This window comes from Triticum urartu, chromosome 2A, assembly GCF_056163025.1.
Source record: "Triticum urartu cultivar PI428250 chromosome 2A, HENAU_Tu73, whole genome shotgun sequence".
NCBI classification, from domain to species: Eukaryota; Viridiplantae; Streptophyta; class Magnoliopsida; order Poales; family Poaceae; genus Triticum; species Triticum urartu.
Window position 1 is genome coordinate 40,012,541 of NC_141874.1, and position 22,000 is coordinate 40,034,540.

General features: G+C 44.5%; 2 protein-coding genes and 1 pseudogene across 3 annotated transcripts; 1 reads left to right on the plus strand and 2 right to left on the minus strand.

Moving 5' to 3' along the window:
* Positions 1-4,379: 4,379 nt before the first annotated feature.
* Positions 4,380-7,176, minus strand: LOC125535313 (cell division cycle protein 48 homolog). The gene is made up of 2 exons (XM_048698368.2): positions 6,659-7,176; positions 4,380-6,539 (listed from the first exon to the last, which is right to left on the minus strand). Exons 1-2 carry the CDS (start codon positions 7,059-7,061, stop codon positions 4,567-4,569), a joined length of 2,376 nt encoding a protein of 791 aa, XP_048554325.1. The 5' UTR covers positions 7,062-7,176; the 3' UTR covers positions 4,380-4,566.
* Positions 7,177-12,089: 4,913 nt separating this feature from the next.
* Positions 12,090-17,723, plus strand: LOC125535315 (THO complex subunit 4C). 2 transcript variants are annotated; one of them, XM_048698369.2, is made up of 7 exons: positions 12,093-12,250; positions 13,727-13,936; positions 14,748-14,882; positions 14,974-15,042; positions 15,821-16,011; positions 16,645-16,692; positions 17,127-17,723. In XM_048698369.2, exons 2-7 carry the CDS (start codon positions 13,784-13,786, stop codon positions 17,365-17,367), a joined length of 837 nt encoding a protein of 278 aa, XP_048554326.1. In that variant the 5' UTR covers positions 12,093-12,250; positions 13,727-13,783; the 3' UTR covers positions 17,368-17,723. The 2 variants fall into 2 exon arrangements, with proteins under 2 accessions (XP_048554327.1, XP_048554326.1); XM_048698370.2 differs by lacking the exon at positions 14,748-14,882 and having other exon boundaries at positions 12,090-12,250.
* Positions 17,724-19,111: 1,388 nt separating this feature from the next.
* LOC147983400 (F-box protein At3g07870-like) lies at positions 19,112-20,793 on the minus strand (annotated as a pseudogene).
* Between the last annotated feature and the right edge of the window lie 1,207 nt (positions 20,794-22,000).

Here is a 22,000-nt window from a genome sequence, read left to right on the forward strand (position 1 = left end):
GCATTGTGTTTAACTAGGTCATTGTGTTGATCTTATTTCCACATATTAAAGCCCATAGTGTGAGAATATTTTAGAAATTTGATACAAGCAGTGTAATTCATTGTGCGATTTTAATTAAGATACTTAGCATGATGATTTGTAGACTGAAGAGTTTTAATGTTGGCTTTTCCCTCTATATTAATATTTATAATTAATGTGTATGTGTGTGAAAATAAATATATGTGCCAGAGAAAAATATATACATGACCATGGTTATACAATGCTTTGCATGCCTAGTTTGTGTGCGTGCATAAATTACTAGCAATAAAGGAAAGTGCATTTGGGGGACTGGCTCCATGAAGCCCGCTATTATTATTTTCAGCCAAAATACTTTTTTCCGTACCTTAAAAAGTATGCACATCAAAATATATTTGTAGCATACACATACTAATTTTCATTAGCATATATATTCATATGTGGTGTACAAAAAAAATACAGGTACATAAGCATTTTCATTGTTGTATTTGGGCCATATTTTTTCTTTTTGTATAGCCTGCAAATAGTGGTTTATTTAATGAAGATTTACATATAGTTAGAAAACATGTATATGTTTTTTCAAATGATTTTTAAATTTTAAGTAGTTATGTCTTTCAAGTGTTGAATTCTAGTAATAGTGAGTACTAGTAGTAGACTGCCATGCAGTTGTTGTGACCCATGCTTGATTAGCACAACATTAGCACATGAGGATAGAGGCATGATTGTTCATCAAAGTAACGTGACTGCTCACTGAAACGATGTGCCTGAGAAGCCTCTAGTAAGCATGCTAAACTAGACAAACGTACCCATTACCATCGCTTGCTTAATTTTGATTGATCAAGAGATCTAGCTTTTTTAGTGTAACGGCCGAGCTTTATTGATTCACTAAAAGAGGGATGTGGCAGTTCTAGCTAGATTATGAGCATCATCATTTGACTGGCGCTGTTTGTGTCTAAAGATGGACACCTGAAATTCTCTCGCCAAATAATCATCTCCTTGAGAACCATGCAGTAGTCGCCCCTTGATTCACAACCTTGATTAATCTCCCGCACAACAAAGATTTTTGCAACATTGAAATATGTCAAGAGACCTAGTTGTTCCATGCATCAACCACATGCAGGTGTCCTTGGCAGGAGAACTGCTATACAGACGACATTCACAGACGATTTCAGCACGACACTCCATCTCACACCATCCATTCAAGACGCCAATGTACAGAAAGTTGTTGGATTTGGCATCGGCTCAGCATCGTGCAAGCAAATGTCGTCTGTGAAGTAGTTTCGCCTTGGCAGTGTGTGGGCTGGATTCCACTTCTCAGTAGTTCTCTAGTACGTTGTGCCCCTCCTGTGACACGTGCAACAATGTAGCCCGAAAATTGACTGAAAGAGCAGGCAAACTTATTTTTATATTTATTATTATTATTATTATTATTATTATTATTATTATTTGTATGTATATATACAGATGTGTTGTATTTTTTCCATGGTAACAGATGTGTTGTATGTGTGTGCGAATTTTGAAGAATAGGCATTTATATGCGACATATACAAAAACATAAATGTATGAACCAAAATGGGCATATCTTTTGTTGCTTTTGGGACAGAATTTATCATTTTTGTCTAGCCTACAATTTATTATATTTTTTTATGAAACTTTACATACACTAGAGAACATGCATATGTTTTTGCAGAAAAAAATTTGAATTTCTTGAAACTTTAATTTCAATTTTTGAAACATACCAGGCTCCATGGAGCCCGGGACCTACACTATTCGATCTTCCTTTGTTCAAATGGCCAATGGTTTGTAAATTAGCTGCTAGGTTAGCTCTGAATAAAAGCATTTTAGTTGTTCGTGCACATGGATAGGCTGGTTAGGATAATATGGAGCGCGCGCGCCCACACACACACACACACACACACACACACACACTTTTTGGGTCGCGCGTCTGCACCACGATTAGAAAACTTAGATTTGCATATTCTGCACATCTTCATGTCTGCTTTAAGTTTTTTTTATAGTAAAACTTATAACGGTAGATGATTATAAATGATTTATTCATAAGTTTTTAAGTTCCATAACATAAGCTGAATAGGAACTTTGTGTGGGAAGTGCGAAATCAGGTTTCCAAATCATGGCACAGATATGTGGCCCACAAAGTGTGTGCGCGCCCCCTGCGTGCCCCTTCGAATTTCTCTCAAGAAATGGCCTAGTAAAACACTGATGCACTTCTAAAGTTCTAAGATGCATTTTTATTATTATCTTAGAGAAATTGATTGCCCAAATTAGTTTCTAGGATACTTAGGATAGTAACTTCTATTTTGCTGATCCATGAAGGATTTGACTTTCCATCCCTTCAGCTCCTCGGGTGTGGGAAGTACAATAAATTGTAATATTTACTTGCACATGGAAATATGATATGTGGAGGAATTGGTAAAATGAGAAAAAGCAACTCAATGTTGTAGTTCTCATGGGTAGAGGTTTTGCCTTTGGTGTAACACATAATTTCCTTCTAATTCTTGCGACAGGCAGCCCACAATGGTTGCCAGATGGAAGTAGAAGTTCGTCCTCACAAAGATGAAACACTATCAGGTGAGCTCCGACTTACCGCCCATGGTTGCTCTTTGTGAACCCAAAAAGTATGTTTTTGCCACCACAGTGGTTTCTTGTCTCATTGCATCTTGTCTTTCCAGGCCGCTCTCGATGATAGGTGCTCTTCTTTGATTTGAATAAGAGTTGTAGATGTTTGCTTTCGAATTCAATTATGATATATATTAATGGTCTCTGCCCATAACTTATATGGCATCTAATTCTATTATGTATCCCTCGGGTATATGCAAGTATGCCCTGTTACTAACTTACTTACAACAATTCTTGATTTCTTTAAACTGGCCATGTATGACTTCATTGTCCTCATAACTCACTTTTTCACTACATGAGGTAAACATGGATTTGATATATACTTGTTGGAGGTAGGAAATGATATTAGGTTCACCTTCATATGTTGATGTGCCAAAATTAGGGTGCTTACAAACCATGAGTTTCTCCCTAGGTGCATTTTAAAACTGCCAGATCATGGATTTTACAGAAACTAAAGCTATAAATTAGCATTCAGTTTGTGCTATGATATGAAGTGTACAATTCCTTTGTATGTGCACAAAAACAACACTTGCATAGGCAACATATATGATGAAACTAAAATAAGCTAGCATTCCATAGTTGCAGTGGCAAATAAGCTTCTATTTATCTTCATTTTAGCCCAATTGTAGTTGAGTAAATTGCATGGTATGCTTTATAGTTTCTACTGCACTATAGCTCATGTTGTTTGTCTATTCAATTTTTCTGCTATTGCTTAAACCATCGAAGGCTTGGCCTCACGTTAGGCCCAAATGGGGAGGATCAAGGAGTCTAAGATCAATGAGCCTTTCATCAATTCATAACTACAGTATGATATAGGGGTGGATGTTCTACACACAGTCAAGGGTATCTTATTGTCTTGTTTTCCTCCACATTATTATAATAAAATTAGGAAAATATTAGGATGTAACATGTGGTATAATCACCATACGGGATAGTTCCATGTTTCCTTTTTTTAACAAAAGGTGGATTCTATTGACTCAAACTGAAGCATCAAAGGGATACAAAACACAATGAACATGCACCTGGTCTACATGACTACGTTACACACAACCAAACACCATGCACACACACAACGAATCACTGCGACAAAGAGGAGACTCATACAGGACCAAAGTTATGGCTAGGCGGAGGGGAAAAAATCTGAGACAAGCAAAACAACGATCATGTGCACCAACCATCTCTTGACATCACAAGGATAACGGGAAAGATTCTTCAACAACGCCTCCTGAAAGAAAACGATGCTTAAGCGCCATTGGGTTTTCACCCCAAAGTTAAGAAATCCGAGCAATACCTTCAACCAAAGGCGTCCCCTTCTCTTGGTCAGAAGTTGCAGTGTTCCCGAGTCTAATTCAATGTTTGGGTAAGTGCCAACAATAGTGAACCATATTATGATCTACCATGACATCATTATATTATTTCTGTGGGGATTTGTGGCAACTGTCGTTCTGAGCTGATGTGCACGTCCTGTTTTTTCTTCTTCTATGATCCAGGAGCCTGGAATTGAACAGATGGGTAGAGCCATCTGCTACTCACAACATATCTATATTTCGATTTGTGCCAAATTCGTGTAAAGAGTTTTAGGACAGAAGAAATGCATTGCAGCTTTATGTAATTCATTCATGGATATCTTCATGTGTAAACATATTCAGGTCATTGTACGTGTTTATGTATTTCTTTCACGGCTCTTGGCACGTTTCGTAGAATCATATCAATACCAATATCTTTCATGTTTGAGAAAAGATTGAACAAATATGCCTCTGAAATGAACAAAGATGAACAACTAACACGCGTGTTCATCCGAGATAACTTGCCTCATCACAGCACAAGCCGTAGCAAAGTTCTCGCAAACTATGTAAAAGTAAAGCAGAACCATGCTGTTCAAATCTGCAAATTACAAATCCTAGATGTTTTGCCTCAGTAGAGCGAATCCTCGTCCATGGAAGCGTCGACGTCCTCCGCGGCCTTGAGCTCCAAATGCCCCTGCGGCGGGCCTGCTACCTGCGGCTGCGGCGCCTCCTCCTCGAAGCTCCCGCCCTGCTTGAACTTGCGAGCAAAGTACTCGTACTTGAGCACGTCCAGGTCGCTGACGCTCCGCCTCGCGTGCTCCATGGCCCCCAGGAAGTGCTTCCGGGTGATCTCGGCGCCGGCCATGGCCGCGGCCTTGCCGACGAGCGAGCTCCTCTGGATGACGTCGCGCACCGCCAGCTTGCACGCGCGCTGGCAGATCTCCGTGATGTCGGCGCCGCTGAACCCTGCCGTGGAGCGGGCCAGGTCCGGGAGGTTGACGCGCCTGGACAGCGGGGACCGGCGCAGGCACGACTTGAAGATCTGCAGCCGCGACGCCTCGTCGGGGAGCGGGATGTAGATGAGCTGGTCGAGCCGCCCCGGCCGGAGCAGCGCCGGGTCGATGATGTCCGGCCGGTTGGTGGCCCCGATCACGAACACCGTCTTCTTGGCGTTGATCCCGTCCATCTCCGTGAGCAGCTGGTTCAGCACCCGGTCCGACGTGCCGCCCGCGTCGCCCACGCTGTTGCCGCGCTTGACGGCGATCGAGTCCAGCTCGTCGAAGAAGAGGACGCAGGGCGCCGACTGGCGCGCCTTGTCGAACAGGTCGCGGACGTTCGACTCGCTCTCGCCGAACCACATGGTGAGCAGCTCCGGGCCCTTGACGCTGATGAAGTTGGCCTTGCACTCCCTGGCGATGGCCTTGGCCAGCAGCGTCTTGCCGCAGCCCGGCGGGCCGTAGAAGAGCACGCCCCGCGACGGCTCCATGCCGAAGAACTCGAACATCTCCGGGTGCTCCACCGGGTACTGCACCGTCTCCTGGAGCTCCCGCTTGACGTCCTCCAGGCCGCCCACGTCCTCCCACGACACCTTGGGGACCTCCACCAGCCCCGTCTCCCGCAGCGCCGACGGCTTGGTCACCTCCTTGGCGTGCACCAGGTCGTCCATGATCACCGACATGGAGTTGAGCACCTCCACGTCGATGGTGTCCGCCTCGAGGTCGATCACGTCCATCTTCTGGCGGATGCACTGGAAGGCCGCCTCCGAGCAGAGCGCGGCGAGGTCGGCGCCGACGAAGCCGTGCGTGTCCTTGCCGATGCGCTCCAGGTCGACGTCGTCCGAGAGGGGCATGTCCTTGGAGTGGATGCGGAGGATCTCGAGGCGGCCGACCTCGTCGGGCACGCCGATGTCGATCTCCTTGTCGAAGCGGCCGAAGCGCCGGAGCGCGGGGTCGAGGCTATTGGGGCGGTTGGTGGCGCCGATGACCATGACCTGCGCGCGCGGGCGGAGGCCGTCCATGAGCGTGAGCAGCTGGGACACGACGCGGCGCTCCACCTCGCCGTGCGTCTTCTCGCGGTTGGGCGCGATGGCGTCGATCTCGTCCATGAAGATGATGGACGGCGCCTGGGCCTCGGCCTCGGCGAACACCTCGCGCAGGTTGTCCTCGCTCTGGCCGGCCATCATGGACATGATCTCCGGCCCGTTGACGACCACGAAGTTGGCGCCCGACTCGGCCGCGATGGCGCGCGCCAGCAGCGTCTTGCCGGTGCCGGGCGGGCCGTAGAGCAGGATCCCCTTGGGCGGCTTCACGCCCAGCGTCTTGAAGAGCTTGGGGTGGCGCAGCGGCAGCTCGACCAGCTCCCGGATCTGCGCGAGCTGCTTGCGGACGCCGCCGACGTCGTCGTAGCCCGGGCCGTCGAGCCTCTCCTCGTCCTCCCGCTTGACCGGGCTGGCGTCGTCGCAGAAGACCTGCGTGCCGGCCGCCACGATGACGCACTCGTCGGGGTCCGTGTCAACCACCTTGAACTCCACGGCGTGCATGTGGCCGTGCACCACGAACCGGTCGCCCTTGCGCACCGGCCGCCGCGCGCCAATGAAGTAGGCTGCAAATCCATCCATCCACGCGCAGAGCAGAAAGAATCAATCAACAGCTCAAGAAGACGCAAGAATCAATCGACAGCTCAAGAAATGGTTGACGACGGTTACTAGAGAGAGGACTTACGCTTGACGTAGGCGTCGAAGAGGTTGCCGCTGATGCCGTCGACGGAGTCCTCGAAGGGGGAGATGGCGACGCGGGCGGCGTCCTTGACGCCGGGGCAGGGGACGACGGTGACGAGGTCGCCGAGGCGGAGGCGCAGGTTGCCGCGGACGACGCGGTTGACGCGCGCCAGGCCGTCGGGGCACGACGCGTCCTTGGCGGCGTAGCAGACGGTCTCGCGGCGGCGCTTGCCGCGGAGCGCCACCACGTCGCCGTTGAAGAGGTCGAGCGCGTCCATGGTGCCGGGGCTCAGCGCCACCGTCGAGCTGTCGACGGCGACCCCGCCCTCCGCGTCGTCCACCACCAGCCGGTTCGGCGCCTTCTTGCGCTCCAGGATCGCCGTGCTGTAGTCCTTCTTCGGCTCCATGGCGCTACGAGCGTGCGTGGCAACGGCGGCGATCGATCGATCAAGCTTCCTCGGCCGATCTGATCGGAGATCGAGCGAGTCGGCTGGATCGAGTCGATGGCTGGCCGCCGGGGCTCTGGATGGAGGCTTCACGGCGTCGCGGTGGGGGTACATATATAGCGAGCGGGAACCGACGTACGTGGCCGCCACGGAATCGACCGACCTGAGTTCAGCTTGCATTGTCGGTTACTGTCACGTCCGGGAACTCATTTTTTCCTTTTTTGATTGCGGTCTGCAATGGAAATTGCAAACCCTTCGTCAGCTATACTTAACATAGCGCTCGCTCTCTCTCTCTCTCTCTCTCTCTCTCATGGTACCATAGCTTACTTGTGTGCCACGTAAGCAAATTGCTGACGTGTACGCTCCGCTTAATTAAGGAACATATAGAGAGTGTGTGTGAGAGAGAGAAAGATGGCCTTTCTATCTTCCTGGTCCTGCAACTGATGCATATTTACAACTTCCCCCGATCGGGCGGTATGGTCGTTCCCCGAACAACTCATGAATTCCATTGTCCGGGCTCCTGCTCCGCGGTCACCTTCTCACCCCATTGGTGTCATTGCATTCTCGCCTCCTTTCCAAGTGGACATGCGTATGCCTTCACCTTTGCCTGATCATGTGGCATATGTCGCCCCGATAGGAGAAGCGCACGGGGAGATGGGGCAAACTGATCATCGGTCACGTGACTCTAATTTATAATTTATGTGCACTGCACAAACAAGATTAGTCGGAAGCGCACTGCAACATCTATAAGTTTGCCATCTATTTGAACTTGTCTGCATTTATTAAAATGATATTCAATGCCTACCGCACCCCTTGCACAAACTTATGTGTATTACATGTGTGATTGTGTCACCGATTTTCGCCTCCAATCCGAGAAGCTGAGGTCTTTACTGAACTCACCACCCCAAGCCATTCCCATTGAGTTGAAGCACTGACTAGAATGTGAAATCTGCAACTTCTGATTTGGACATATATGAATGTATGAAATGCAATGCAATGCAATTATGAGATGAATATGGATGTATTGTGAAATTTTGTGAGTGTATATGAGAGCAAGCCGCAACAAAAATCTAGACTTCCACCTCCGAAATGGAAATAGTTGTTGTATTATGAGTGTTGGCCGAAAGAAAAACCAAAATTCCACCTCGTATATGGAAATACAGAAAGTTATGTTCCAGAAACCGCATGAAATGTTGGTGAATTGGAGGTGGTTCTAAAAGAAAAGTTACATCTCTAGTGTTCAAAGTATTGAAGGTCGTTTGCCTTTGGAAACCGCTTGTAGTGTGAAATCATTACATGTGGTTATCCATCCGCCTCTCATACTACAAATATTAATGACACATGCTTAGATGCGGAACGGGAAACCGTCTCTGGCCAATATACAAAAACCTCCTCTAAAGTTCACTCTTATATTAGTTGGGGTTTTCAATTGCAACTCTTTATTACAATAGCCTTATGAATAACCATTTTTTAATGGCACATGTCTTGGGACAAACCGAGCATGTTTCTTTCCGTAGGGTTTATTGACATCCCACCTTGCAACATGGAATGACACTTGGAGCCCATCGAGTTGTCTAATGAGCCTGGCATTTTCAAATGAAACTCACAATAGAATGGAAAGTTTGACATAAAATTGTTATACATGATGATGGCTCACACTGATGTATATGTGGATAATAAAAACCGTGGAAGCTAAAACTATGTCTCAGATATTCCTATGGTTCATGCATCAAAGGATAGTCTTGAGTAAGGACAACCTCGCATGTTGAAACTAGAAAGGTAGTAAGCATTGTGCCTTTTGTCCTCGTAACGAGTCCATTAAACACACATTCTTTGAATGTAAGCATGCTTGTTTGGTATGGTCCATAGGCCATATAGCTTCAAACATCTAGCCATCCAATAGCGCACATAATATGATTGTCAACTAGTTGAGGGGTATTGACAAAAAGTTCCATTCACATATTTGTTGGGGGGGGGGGGGAGCCTCGTGTTGGACTCTGTGGCATTCTAGGAATGATGTGGTTTTTAATTAAAAAATGTGTTTCAACTCTCGTGCTAGTTATTCACGCATGTACATACCGGCTCCATACTTGGTCTATTTTGAAGATACCGGGTGATAGAGACCTATTTTCCATGGTGTCTACTTGGCTGAAGCTTACGGGCATAGAGGTTTTCTTCAACCATGGGTGGCGGTGTAGTTTCAGATAATACTTCCTCCATCTTAGTTTCCCCCCCTTTTCCAGTAAAATGGTTTATTTTTCTTTTGTCTAGATGTGTTGTCTGTGTGCATCTTGTTATGCAGAGGCTGGGCGCTTGCTCGGTGTGGTTGTATCAAATGGTTTCCTTACTTTATTATGCAATAAGAGGAGTTCTTCCATTATCAGTTGGCACTTTTTGATTCTAATGATGACATATGAGTACAATGTGTCAATTTACATGAGCATGCTAATCCCTCTTGTATAGGTTCATATGCCAGCCATCTAATGCATTGCAGAGACATTCAAAATACAAAATAAATGATTATTGTAGATTAAACTGCAAAAGTTCAAATAAAAACATATAATGCAAGTATAATAAAATTTCATAAAGACAAATAGTGCATACCTTTAGCTTATGTTCATAAGCTATCAAAGAAGATTAATCATGCACACCTACAACATCATCTTCCTTTCGAGATAACTTGTTTTCTGTTCAGAGGTCTCTTTCTTACTTGAATATATTATTAGACTAACTTAGATACATCTGTTTAGTGTTGACAAGTTCTAAAAAAACCTACATAGATTATCACACACCAACTTTGATCTGTACTACATTAGTTTCTCTAGTATTGATATCCTTTTCACTTGTCAATGCATTACAGTTATCTGAAGAACCTAGTTGGCATCTTGTTATCACATCATTTTTGGTAGACATTTTTCTGTGGTACAAAGAATGCCTCCAAGAATCCTCTCTTCACAGAACATACACTTATTTTCGGTAGACATATTTCTGTGGTACAAAACATCGACTGTAGACAGACTTTGCCTTGCCGGCCTCCACGCGACCTTTGTCTTGCCCGGGATCTTATGTCTCCAAGTTTTGTCCAAGCTATCTCCTCCTTCTTCATACTAGAACTTCAAGAGCTGCCATCAAGCCAAGCTTCTCTTTTGTTATGCGTATGATGGTATGCACTGCATACCAAAAAGGTCCCAAAATTCTCCACTGTCCACGCCCAGCAGTCCTCCATGTTGGTCAACGGTAGTGGAATTTGACGTTCTACCTCCACATCAACAAGGAGAAGATGGTACTGCAACATCTCCATATTCCATGCCCTAGATGCTTGGTGAGTTAATTCACATACCCTAGTTGGGCAATCCTCTTTTACTAGTGCAAAAGGCCTCATCATGTCATTCCTTAGTAACAAATTGTCGTTCTAGATGTGAGTGGTTTCTCTCCCCCCCAATTCTCCTTTATTAGTCCTTGTTTCAAGATATCTCTTCCCTCTAGGATTGATCTCCAAATCTATGACGGTCGCAGCCCCAATTATGGATTGAAGAAATCCGTATTGGAAAAATATGCAACCTTAAGGATCCGAGCTTTTCGATAATTTGATTTCCTGAAGAATTCTCCATCCTTGTTTGCCAATAACGCCAAGTTAAACAACTCAATTTTCCTAAACCACATTCCTCCCAAATACTTTGGTTCACACATGTCCTTTCCGTGAAATCCAAGTTGTTTTCCTTTTACCTTCCTTGGTTCCCCACCAAAACTTTCTCAACTCGGAGTCAGTGTGTTCACACAAGCCCCCTAGGAAGTTTGAAGCACCCCATAGCTTATGTGGGCAAAGCTTGTGCTACTGATTTTTGTAAGAACCCCCCTTTCCAGGCACAAAAAATAATTGTTCAATCACCCTTTTATTCTTTTCCACAATCGATCCTTCACATACCTGAATACACCATTCTTCGATCTTCACACCTCTGTAGGCATATTGAGGTATTTTTTATTCAATAAGTGCTACTGATTGTACCTCTAAAACTTGCTTCACTTCAGCCTTCAAGTCATTGGGACAACCCTTGCTAAAGAATACAGAAAATTTCTCCAAATTTACTCTTTGATCCGAGGCATTGGAATACAAGTTTAGAACTTCTCTGATTTCCTTGATGAATACCTCTCGAAGGAGGAAAAGAATCTAGTCCAGTACATCAAAAACTACCAAGAAAGAAATCCGAGGCAACTAATCAACGGGTACCCTCTAGGGCTTCCTGTAGCGGACAGTTGTGCTTCAAACTATACTTCTTGAAAAGTGAAAAGCATAGCATAGCTATGCTACACGACAAAGCTCACATGTACTTCCCGAAAAGTGAAAAAAAGCATAGCTGTGCTCAGAAAATTGTGCTTCTCGAAAGTGAAAAGCACAGTTGTGCTTCACAGTGAAGCATAATTGTGTTTTCAGAAAAGTAAAAAGAAACACAAAATTTGTTTCCGTGTGGAGCATGGTTGTGCTTCTGGTTTCTTGTTTTAGTTTCTATTCAATTTTGTTTCCCCCTGTTTTTGTGCTTTTCTGGGTTCCATTTTTTGCTTCTATTTCGGAAAAAATCATCCAAATTTATTAATATGGGATTTAGTTTCAAAGATCTAAACGCCAAAACACAATGATGACAACAATTTGTGATTCGGACATGCCGTTTAAGAGAAGGCAATAAGTGTCTCACCTATGATGTGTCATTTGTCAACGCTAGAGAAGTGTGTGTGCATGCGTTCATAGGGGTGAGTGTATGCTCATGTATATGAGTGACTTAATTGTACCGCATTTAGAAAAAAAATGCTATACAAGGTGTGAGTGACCTTTACCAGAGGTACCCTTAATAATACGTAGTTTTTTTTTGAGAAACACGGTACCCTTAATAATAGTGATTTCGGAGAAACCATCCCCGGAAAATGGGTTGCACCGTGGCAGGAAGGGCCCGGTAGGCCGATATTATTTGGGCCGTGAGCTGACCTTGGCTGGACTGGACCAACGCTAGCTTCAGCCTGGAGCTGACGAGCGAACAGAGAGACCAATTCCTCCCGACTCCCCAAGAGACAGCCAGCGCCGCCAGGCAGCAGCGGCGACGGTTGACGGCGACGGCGGCAGCAGCACCGGTGCGGCAGAAGCGTCGGCGGCAGCACAGGTGCGTACAGGCCATACCCGTCCGCGCAACCTCTAATTTTCTTCCGTCCGCCGCCACTGGACGAGGGTCTAGCTAGGGTTTTGATTCGAGCGAAACCCCAGCCCCCTAGCTCGACTCACCCGGTGCTCGTGTTGTTTCCTTGTTCGATCCGCTTTGGTCGGGCAGTGTCCGCTGGGATTGACAGTTCGAACATTGCTGGGCGAGGGAGTGCGGCGGATTTAGGTTGCAATTCGTGGCTTGCTGGGTTGTGCAGTAGCTTGCCACTGAGCCGCAGCATCCGCTTATGCCTGTGCGCTCGTGGGTTAAATTCTAGATGCAGATAGGAGGGGATTGATGTATGTCATGGCCTAGCCTATGATTTGATTGGGTTTGGTGTAGCGGATCTGGCGAAGAACAGCAGGGGTCAGAAGAGAGAAGATTTGGGAGGAAGATGACAGAGAGGAGGACACTGATAACTTATTTCTTCATTGATAATTCAGATCGGTTACAAACCCACGCACACTGACGCTGACACCGGAACCCTGGAGTCAGGGTTAGGATCTACAGTAAGACATTTGTGTACAACCTCCTGGTTCTTGTCAGTTCGGACACGCTGTTGGTGGTTTGAATTCGTTTTTCCTGGATACTCAAAAATGGTGATTCCCAAATAGTGTGTCCTGACCGGGGAATTATCTGGCTCACAAGTTCTTTCCAAGCATTGCTTATGCACAGTGTGATCTAACCCTGCCTACAGAAATCTGTGATAGCTTTAGAAATCCTACCAGATTTAATGTTGTAGTAAGTTGTAAATAGTATACTCCCTCTGTAAACAAATGTTTTCCTCTGTAAACATTGGAATAGTATTATTAGTACAGATACTAAGATGCATGAATAATTCATTAGTGCATTGTCTTGATAGTGCCAGGTTGGCTATCATTTGTTTATGATTGGCACCAAACTCTGGAGATTTCTTTGGATTGGATCTTTCTACCGAAGTATTTATTATGATTAGTATAATCCTTTTGATGCAGGTCGTTCTTTTTTTTATCAGTATAAAAAAATGCTCCTAGGCGTGCGCTTAAGTGTGCCTAGGTGCTTGGGGACAACAAAATGCCTAGCGCTTAATCGTGTAGGCGTGCACTTAGGCGATATAAGCACTAGGCGGTGGCAAAATGCAAAATTAACGCCCAACGCTTTCTTTATTCTTGTTTTAATAACTGCATTTGCTACTTGTTTGCCTTCTCTTATTTGCATTTTCTGCTTGTTGTCCTTTTTTTATTTGCATTTGCTGCTTGATAAGTTTTACTTTTGTTATTTATGTATACATATGGATGTATTTTAATGGAGCAGGCATGTTATCTGCATTTCCCCCCTTACAGTTGGCAGCATTGTAAATTCATCTTCTGTTACAACTTACATGCTTGTTTAGTTTCTTATGGGTTTGGATTATAGAGCAATGTTCATCTCTAACTCTTGAAGCTATTATCTGTTTTGCAGATTGTCATTGTATTGTTCAAGACTTGTCTTATCTGCTGTAGACTGAAACAACTCAGGATGTCATTTTATGCAAGAAGAGGTGGAGATAGGGGTAGTGAGCGTTTTCAAGGAGGAGGACGAGGTGGATATGCCATGCGTGGGAGATCAGGGTTTCCTCCTCGAGGACCACTTGGGATTAACGCTCGACCATCTGCACGCATTATTGCTAAGGCAAGGCCAAACCTGTCACTTCATTTTTGTTCATGGTCAGATTCCTGAATAAAGTAGAAAACTGAATGATGAGAGTGGAGAGCATCCCTGAGATCTTTATATGGAGGAGCAGTAGTAACAGTGTTGTTTACTGTTAATGGGGCCTTTGTTGGCTAGAGCATCTCATTGATCATGTAGAGGGGCAGAATTAACTTTGGTATTCTGATGAATACTTTGTTGGGTAGAGCACCGCCAAGCTTTCATTTATGGGTGACAGAAGTAACTGTGATGAATACATCTAACGGATACTTTGAAGGATACCACCTGTTCATCAAACACATGAAGGGGGAAATACATGAAAAAGAAAATTCATGCAATCCTTGCAATTTTATGTGTCTGGTTAATGTGGCACTGAAGCAAGAGTCTCTGCTGATCTTGTTGCTATGTTTGAAACTTTATGGAGTTCCATGATTCGATGTGTATGGTACATGAGACACTAATGGTTATTGGAACTGCAATGTGCTGCTCCTCAGACAGTTCTGGACTGTACTCCAGTGGTGTGCTTCTGGGCTGTCTCCTGAGGAAGAGCTTAAGCGATTTATATATTTGGCTTTCGAAATATGTGATATTGTTGGAACTCTTTTCCTCTCAATCATTAGCTTTATGCAGTATTTCATAGCTTGGCTGTTCTTCGGTAGCTTGTTGCTACACAATGGTTGATGCATATTCCAAGTGGTTCCTAATAGTTATCATGATCATCTCAAAAGTTTGAGGTGGCCTTCTTCTATGACAGACATGTTTCCTCACATGCTGGTCATTTGGCATTTTTCAGTCTTTTAGCAGAACCAAAGACATGACCTGGAGACCTGATCTATTTAGTGATAGTATGGCGGCTAGTGGAATCGAAACTGGTACAAAATTGTACATTTCAAACTTGGACTATCGTGTTTCCAATGAGGATATAAAGGTTGGTGAAGCAAGTAGACAGCCTGAATTTACCAGTCCTAGATTGCTATATATTAACTATTACACTAACCTATTTTTAATTTGCCTTTCAGGAGCTGTTTTCAGAAGTTGGTCATTTGAAACGCTTTGCTGTTCACTTTGATGGTTATGGTCGCCAAAATGTTCGTAACTCTTTTGGCATTTCAGCTTGAAGTCTTGAGCATATTTAGCCTACTTTTAAAGAAATTTCTATGCATCATATGTTCTATATGAAAACTCAAAGTGACTTATTTTTTTTTTTACTTCACCTTGAATGAAAAGTTCACCATTTTAATACTATATGGAGAGTAAAAATGATACATATATGTTGAGTTGCTTTCAGAGGATATTGAAACCTTTTTGCGTTGTCCCTTCAGCAGTTTCTGTTTGCTCTAGATGAATATATATTCACAGCTTAATTATATGTTAGCGATGACAACTTGTTAGAAAATCTATTATCTTGCATTTGGTATCATTTGGATAAGGAAAGGGCAAGTCAAACAAGTGGGTAATGTTGGGGTGAACCAAAGAAATTTGGGTAGAGCTGGATCTAAGTGTTGGCGAGGTAAACGCCCCGCTGGGATTAGTTCTTGTTTGCATATCCTTATTCTATTTTTTTAGTTAAAAGCCTACTTTGTAGCTGTTGTTATTGGACATCACTTGTATTGGTGTGCGTCTTTTAACGAGGGAGACTTAACGTAGAAGAGGAAATATAGGTCTAGTATTTAGTTAGTTTCTTCTCGTATTTTTACCTTGGGTGCAAAAGATGGTTGAATGCATGCCTATACCTTATCTTTTTAGCTAGTGAAGACAATAAGTTTATAGTTTTAGATTAAGTTTACTTGAATACTTGTTTGTATTTATTATTTATCTAGAAACATTTTGTACTCACTATTTTATTTTTATTTTTATTTTTTGAAGGGCACAGCGGAGGTGGTATTTACAAGGAGGAGTGATGCAATTGCTGCATTGAAACGTTATAATAATGTTCTGCTTGATGGAAAATCTATGAAGATTGAGGTCATTGGAAGTGACCTGGGTTTGTCTATGACACCTCGTATAAATGTTGTCGGGGCATCTAATGGTAGAGCTACGAGAACGGTTGTTATGACGTGAGTGAAAATTTCAAATTTGCCTAATTCACCATTCATGATTTTTTTTCAATGTTCTATACATCTGCCACCAGAAGTGTGTTCGATGGGCGTGTTGGATATTTTGCTTTGACGAGTTCAGTGATGTTCTTATGTTGCCTGAACTTTGCTGGTTTTCTCTTCTAGTATGTAACTTAAAACATCAGCTGGATCACCGCTCTGCCTCAGCCTCAGCCTATGCCAATGCATTGTTTCTTTGTCCAATGTTTTTAACACTAATTGCTTGCCCACAGTGGAAACCACCCTCTCCTTTTTTTGTTTGTCAACCAATTTCATGCTAATCTGCCATCTTCTATTTGTCTGATCAGCAACTTCTGCATTTTAGTCATGTAGTTGTCAAATTTACTGAAGTTCGATTACCACAAGTGCAAATCATTTGCCAGTAAGCAGATCCAAGTTGTAAGAGCCTGTTTGGAATATGAGATTTTTTATTGAATCCTATCGGACTTGAACTGTTTCCTGTTAAACTCCTGCATTACAAACGGTTGTTAACTATGTTTTTACATATTTTTTTAGTTAGCAGTATTTTTGGTGTGTGTATGTGGTCATATATCCACACTATTTTGTTGTATCTGAACAAATGTTACATTTCAGGCCTGAAACGGGTCGGCGTGGTGGTGGTTCCAGCACTAGGCCTTTGAGGTAAAGCTTCTAATGATTTTGATGACTTTTAATGTGGCAATTCAGTTTGTTACTAGCAATTATTTGGCTCGTGTAGTTTATCCTTGTGTCGTTGTTTGTATTGTTAGCTGTTTATTACCAGCAATACTAGGACCTATGAATAAATTTCTTTTGACACATTCTGCTCTCAACTTGCGTGATCAACTGTGATTAGTGAGCATTTTCTTTCTTTCAAGAAAAAAAACATGACACAAAAGGTTCAGATCATGCATGTTACTAAATTTATAGCATGAAGCAGCCATGTTGCCCGTGCCATTGGACAAATTGCTATTTCAGATGTATGTATCTATTTTAGTCATGTTGTTTCTTTGAGTTGATGCCCTCAAAACAGACAGGAATTGTTGTGTTTGGTTTTAATCTTTTTAAATTTTCTCACTCTCAATCTGCCGTTCCAGTAATCCTACCACCAGGTTGAATCGTGGTGCATTCCAAGCTGGACGTGGTGCTTTCCAAGCGGGACGAGGCGGAGGCAGGGGCTATGCTCCGTCACAGGCTCAGTTCCAGGGCCGAGGCAGGGGCCGCGGTCAGTTCCGGGGCCGGGTCCGCGGTCGGGGTAGGAAGGGGGCAGAGAAAAGCGCAGATGACCTGGACAAAGACCTGGAATCCTATCATGCGGAGGCAATGAAGACCGACTGATTGCGGCCAAGTCGGTGGCTGTGCTATCTGTTGGGTGCAAGATTTATCTCATGATGGATGGGATGTATCAGACTGGGAGCAGATAACCATGTATCTGTCTGCTCTGGTTTCCAAAACCAACTCAGCCTCTTAATTTGCAAGCTCTTAGATGTTGTTGCCCTAGAGATTGTCGTGTAAAGTAGAAGAAACAAACGAGCTAGCGATGGTATTTTGCGTCTTGCAACCGATTGCATGCCGGCTTTTGCAAATTTGGCTAGTTTGTGGTCTAGATGTTGTCTTTGACGTCCCTTTGCGGCGCAGTTGTTCTCTATTTCGCTGTGGCTGCAAAATAGGCAGCATGACGCCGGTTCTTATTCCGATCTGTCTTTAGCTGTTCTGCCATGTCGGTAAGCACCTCTGTACCAAAATGCAAGGGTTTTTTTGGTTTTGCATATGGCTTAAAAAATGCCTTACATTTTATTATCGAGGGGAACTACAAATGAGTAAAGATTGTGGTTTTCTTCCCATGTTGAACCAGCAGTAAAGATTGCTTAGTGGAAATTTTTTGAACACGCGCGCACGCATGAGTAAGTTACGAGGTTCAGCTGCTAAAGTGAAATAAAACATCAGGCACCGCCGGCAGCTACATTTTCTGATTTTGGTGGCGAGGAGTGAAACATAGACTTTTCCTTACTGAAGAAGAGGAGATGCCAATAAACATTTATTTTTCAGGAGAACCTACTATTTTTTTGAGAAAAACCTAATAATAAAAAAAACCCAGTAACACGCAGTGAGCCAGAGCGAATGGGCCAGCCCATTTGCGAGACCCAGCGCATCGCTCAACAAAACGTGGCCTGTTTCCCCCCTAAAAAACAGAACAAAAAACGTGGCCTGTTTCTTTCTTTCTTTTGATGAGAGAACGTGGCCTGTTTTTGGTGGAGCGCGCCCATTCTCAGCGCAACTTCTCCAGAGGTAGAACCCTAGATCGATCTGCTTCTGTTCAAGTGCGCTTCTCATCTCCCGCAAATCCTCGACCGATCGACCGATAAAGTTCTTCTCTTCACTTCGAAGCAGGCGCTACACACAAAAATATGTACCTCGCTAATCACGTAAAAAAGCACTCCATTAATTAGTTTCTTGGATAACCCTACTTGTTCTTTTTGTGACAATGTTGACAATACTGGTTGTCAAATGTGGGGGCCACACATGTTTTCCCCTTCTCTCTCATCTCTCCTCTTCCTCCTGGTGGGGCTCATGCACACGTGGCCGTTTTTTTCTAGTGAAAGTTCTAAAATTTTAGGAGTTCAAATGATACTTTCAAATTTTTGGAAGTGTGAATTCTGAATGTTAAGTTTTCAAAAGTGTAAACCATTCAACAAAACTAAGTCCTGAAAACTGGTTCAAGATTTTTTATTTTTGAAGGTCAAAACCAAATTTCTAAAAGTGTCGAAAATGAAAAGTTACAAAGAATATAGATCTCAAAGATGGAAAGTTTACAAAGCAGGAAAAAACAGGTCTACACAAGACCGCAATTGACTGGGCGGGGCAAAGGGCGTGGCTGCTTGCATGAACATAGTTACAACCTGAAAGACAACAACACTTATCAATCTAGGATATTTGGTCATGTCTGACTCAATCAAATTAGTTGACGATAAGAATCCTCAAAAATGGGCGACACATATATTGATTTGAGTGTATTATAAAAAATCTTAGCATTTTGAAGTGACAAAAACCGTATGTGGAACGATACTGATTGTGCTACCTTTTAAGAACAACACTTGTAAACACTTAGCGGCTCCGTGGTCTCCACATAGGCAAACGTCTGACAATGGTTGGGCAAGGCAGCTTTTATAGTGAGGACTCTTGTTCCCGGACTCGTCTCACTGATCTCCACCATGCCGCTATCGCTGTTGGGCTTGTGTTTATACACGACATTACGTGGCCCTCCGCAACCATCATACAATTCCTCTGTGAGGAGGTACTCCCTGTGAGCAAAGTGTGGCCTTGTGAGCTGCCAGGTCCTCGGCGATGAGATGTCCCTTCTCACGATGTACCAACGGCTCCATGTGTGTTCTCTCACTGTCGCTGCACCCTCTAGAACCCAAACCTGCAGATGTAACTCAAACTGATTTAAAGATGCAATACTTTCATGTGGCTATATATTGTGCAGAAATTAAGAGCAATGTCATGTGTTATATCTGTCGGAAAAACAATTACACAGGTGAATAAGTGTATCGATTTTGCTAATTTGATTCAAGTCGATTGAGATTTTTCTCAAGTCTTGATCAATATAGAGAAGTGTGATTTTTAATTTGGTATTATAAATATTACTTCCTCTGTCCCAAATTACAAGATGTTTTGGTAGGCCAAAATAGCCTAAAAGACGTCTTATAATTTGGGATGGAACTAGTAACTGCATGCATCGTTCAGATATAGAGGCCAAGGGATAACCTTCTTTTTTCCAAAAAAAAGTAAATAGTAGTACATCGAACCTACACACCCTTTTAAAGAAAAGTGTAACTAGATGGAAAATTGCGCTTCTCGCTGAACTAAAATTTTACTGTTTGTGAACAAACTGAGACTTAAGTGAACAAAGGTGTGGACCTAGATGTAGACGGATCCTATGTGTAAAATCCTCTAAACACGTACATACCTCACACTGATGAGGAAACGAGTAAAACACCACCCCCAACCTCCCCCGCACCTCCGTCAGGTTCCAGCTTCCAGGCGGCACATCAGGTAGCGACTTGATGAAAGAGAGACTTTCATGGTCGAGGTCCAGTGCCATGAGCTTCCTTCCGCGCTTCGCAGCCCAATACATGGTGCCGTTGACGCCGACAATGCCTGCACTGTATTGGCATCTCGGGACAGAGCCCGTGGCAACGTCCCTCCATGACGACTCCCCCAAAGTGAACACCTTCACTTGATGAGAGTTTCCCTTCCTATCGTAGGCCGCCACATGCACGACCTTGTGCCGTCCAGTCGTTGGGTGGTACCCGAAGCCATACGCCTCGTGCCAGCCAGCAGCGGCGGGAGAGACAGCTTTTCGCCGGTGACCGGGTTAATCACAGTGATGGCGCCGTCGACCTTCCGGTTGTCGCACAGGCAGATCAGGCCATTGCAGGTGCCGACGATGACGTTCCTGCGTTCGTGGGGGAGATCCCTAGGGATGCCATTCCACAGAACTCTATGGCTCCCTGTTGATAGATCGTCCACGACGTGCGCGGAGCCCGCGTCCGTAACTACGAGAGGCTTGGCGCGGCTCTGCATCTCCGTCGTGCGCGTGTCTACAACGTCGCGCCATCGCCGGCAGACCAGGCGGGCCAGCCGCCGGGAGCTGGGAGGGAGCCACAGCAGGATGGCCGCCAAGACGTCCGCGGATGTCCTCATGTCACCCTTGATCGCCGATGCGAGTTCGAATTGGCTGTTATGATTCCGCCGATCCATCAGCCGTTATATCCGGAGTGCTAGGGTTTTTCTTTTCTATTGGTAGCATCCGAGTGCCATAGTTGCCAAGCACAGACCTAAAAGGCGCCCGGCCAGGGTCCGTCCATCGTGTACTTGGTTTTCATGTTTTAGACGGCAAAAACTAACGTGCTAACAGCGCCAAGTCCAGGTACGTGACTCCTCACGCAGCCGCCTCCTCCCCAATTAGGGTTCTTGTGCCTCCCACCGGCGCCGATCCACCTCGTCTTTGGTGGCCTTAGGGTTATGGGCACGACGGATCTCGGCCCTTGCCGGTGGGAGGGCTCCGTTTTTAGACGTGTCTTCGAGATTTGTTAGGGTTTGTGTCCTACTCATGAAGACAAGACGACGACGGCTATCTGAAGATGGAATAAGTTTTTCCCCGTCTAGTCCCCGTTCCGATGGTGCGTCTAGCATCGTCGGTGGGCGTGTGGATGTGTGTCTCCGGCGGATCTGTCCTTGGTGGATTTGCTCGGATCTGTTTATCGTTCGTCTATGTTCATGCGTTTTTTAGGTTGGGTCATTCTGATCCACGCTACTCTTCATTGGCGCCGGTTGCTATTCGGGTGCCGGTCCTATGGGGCCTTGGCATGATGACTTCCTTACTATCTATTACAACAAGTTTTGTTCGGCTCCGGTGAGGGAGGGGCGATGACGACGGCGCGCCTTCACTCGTTTCAGTGCTTGTAGTCGTCTCTAGGCGGTCTATGGATTTATATGTAACTAGAAAAATTGCCCGTGCATTGCAACGGGTTTCAAATATGTCGCCATGTCACTATCCTTACATACATCATGCACTCCCAATGCATTTTTTCTTATCACGCTATAAAATAATACTTCCTTCGATTACACTTATTTTGGATCGAAGAGAGTAATAAATGTTAGAGACAACATCCCAATGCATTGTACCTCAAGTTTTATGCTAAGAGAGTTCTCATTGAATTGCTTCGGAGATCCTACATGCATTTTAACACTATGGTCTATTTGTGGCATGAAGTAACATGATAGTTATCAAGTGGTCAGCTTGGTAAGCTATCAACACTAGTAGAAAAAGGGTCAAATGTTCACCCCTTTAGCCCCGGTTTGTATTTGAGCCGGCACTAATGGTCATATTAGTGCCGGTTCGAATGATTATGCATTAGTGCCGGTTCGTAATGAACCTTTAGTACCGGTTCGTGCCACGAACCGG

Bases quoted from the DNA above. Each gene is read 5' to 3' on its own strand.
- LOC125535313 (XM_048698368.2), bottom strand. From the start codon at position 7,061: ATGGAGCCGAAGAAGGACTACAGCACGGCGATCCTGGAGCGCAAGAAG. The intron at 6,540-6,658 runs GTAAGTCCTCTC...ATGGATTTGCAG, and splicing joins CTTCGACGCCTACGTCAAGC to CCTACTTCATTGGCGCGCGG.
- LOC125535315 (XM_048698369.2), top strand. From the start codon at position 13,784: ATGTCATTTTATGCAAGAAGAGGTGGAGATAGGGGTAGTGAGCGTTTT. The intron at 14,883-14,973 runs GTTGGTGAAGCA...TTTGCCTTTCAG, and splicing joins TTTCCAATGAGGATATAAAG to GAGCTGTTTTCAGAAGTTGG. The intron at 15,043-15,820 runs GTTCGTAACTCT...TATTTTTTGAAG, and splicing joins ATGGTTATGGTCGCCAAAAT to GGCACAGCGGAGGTGGTATT.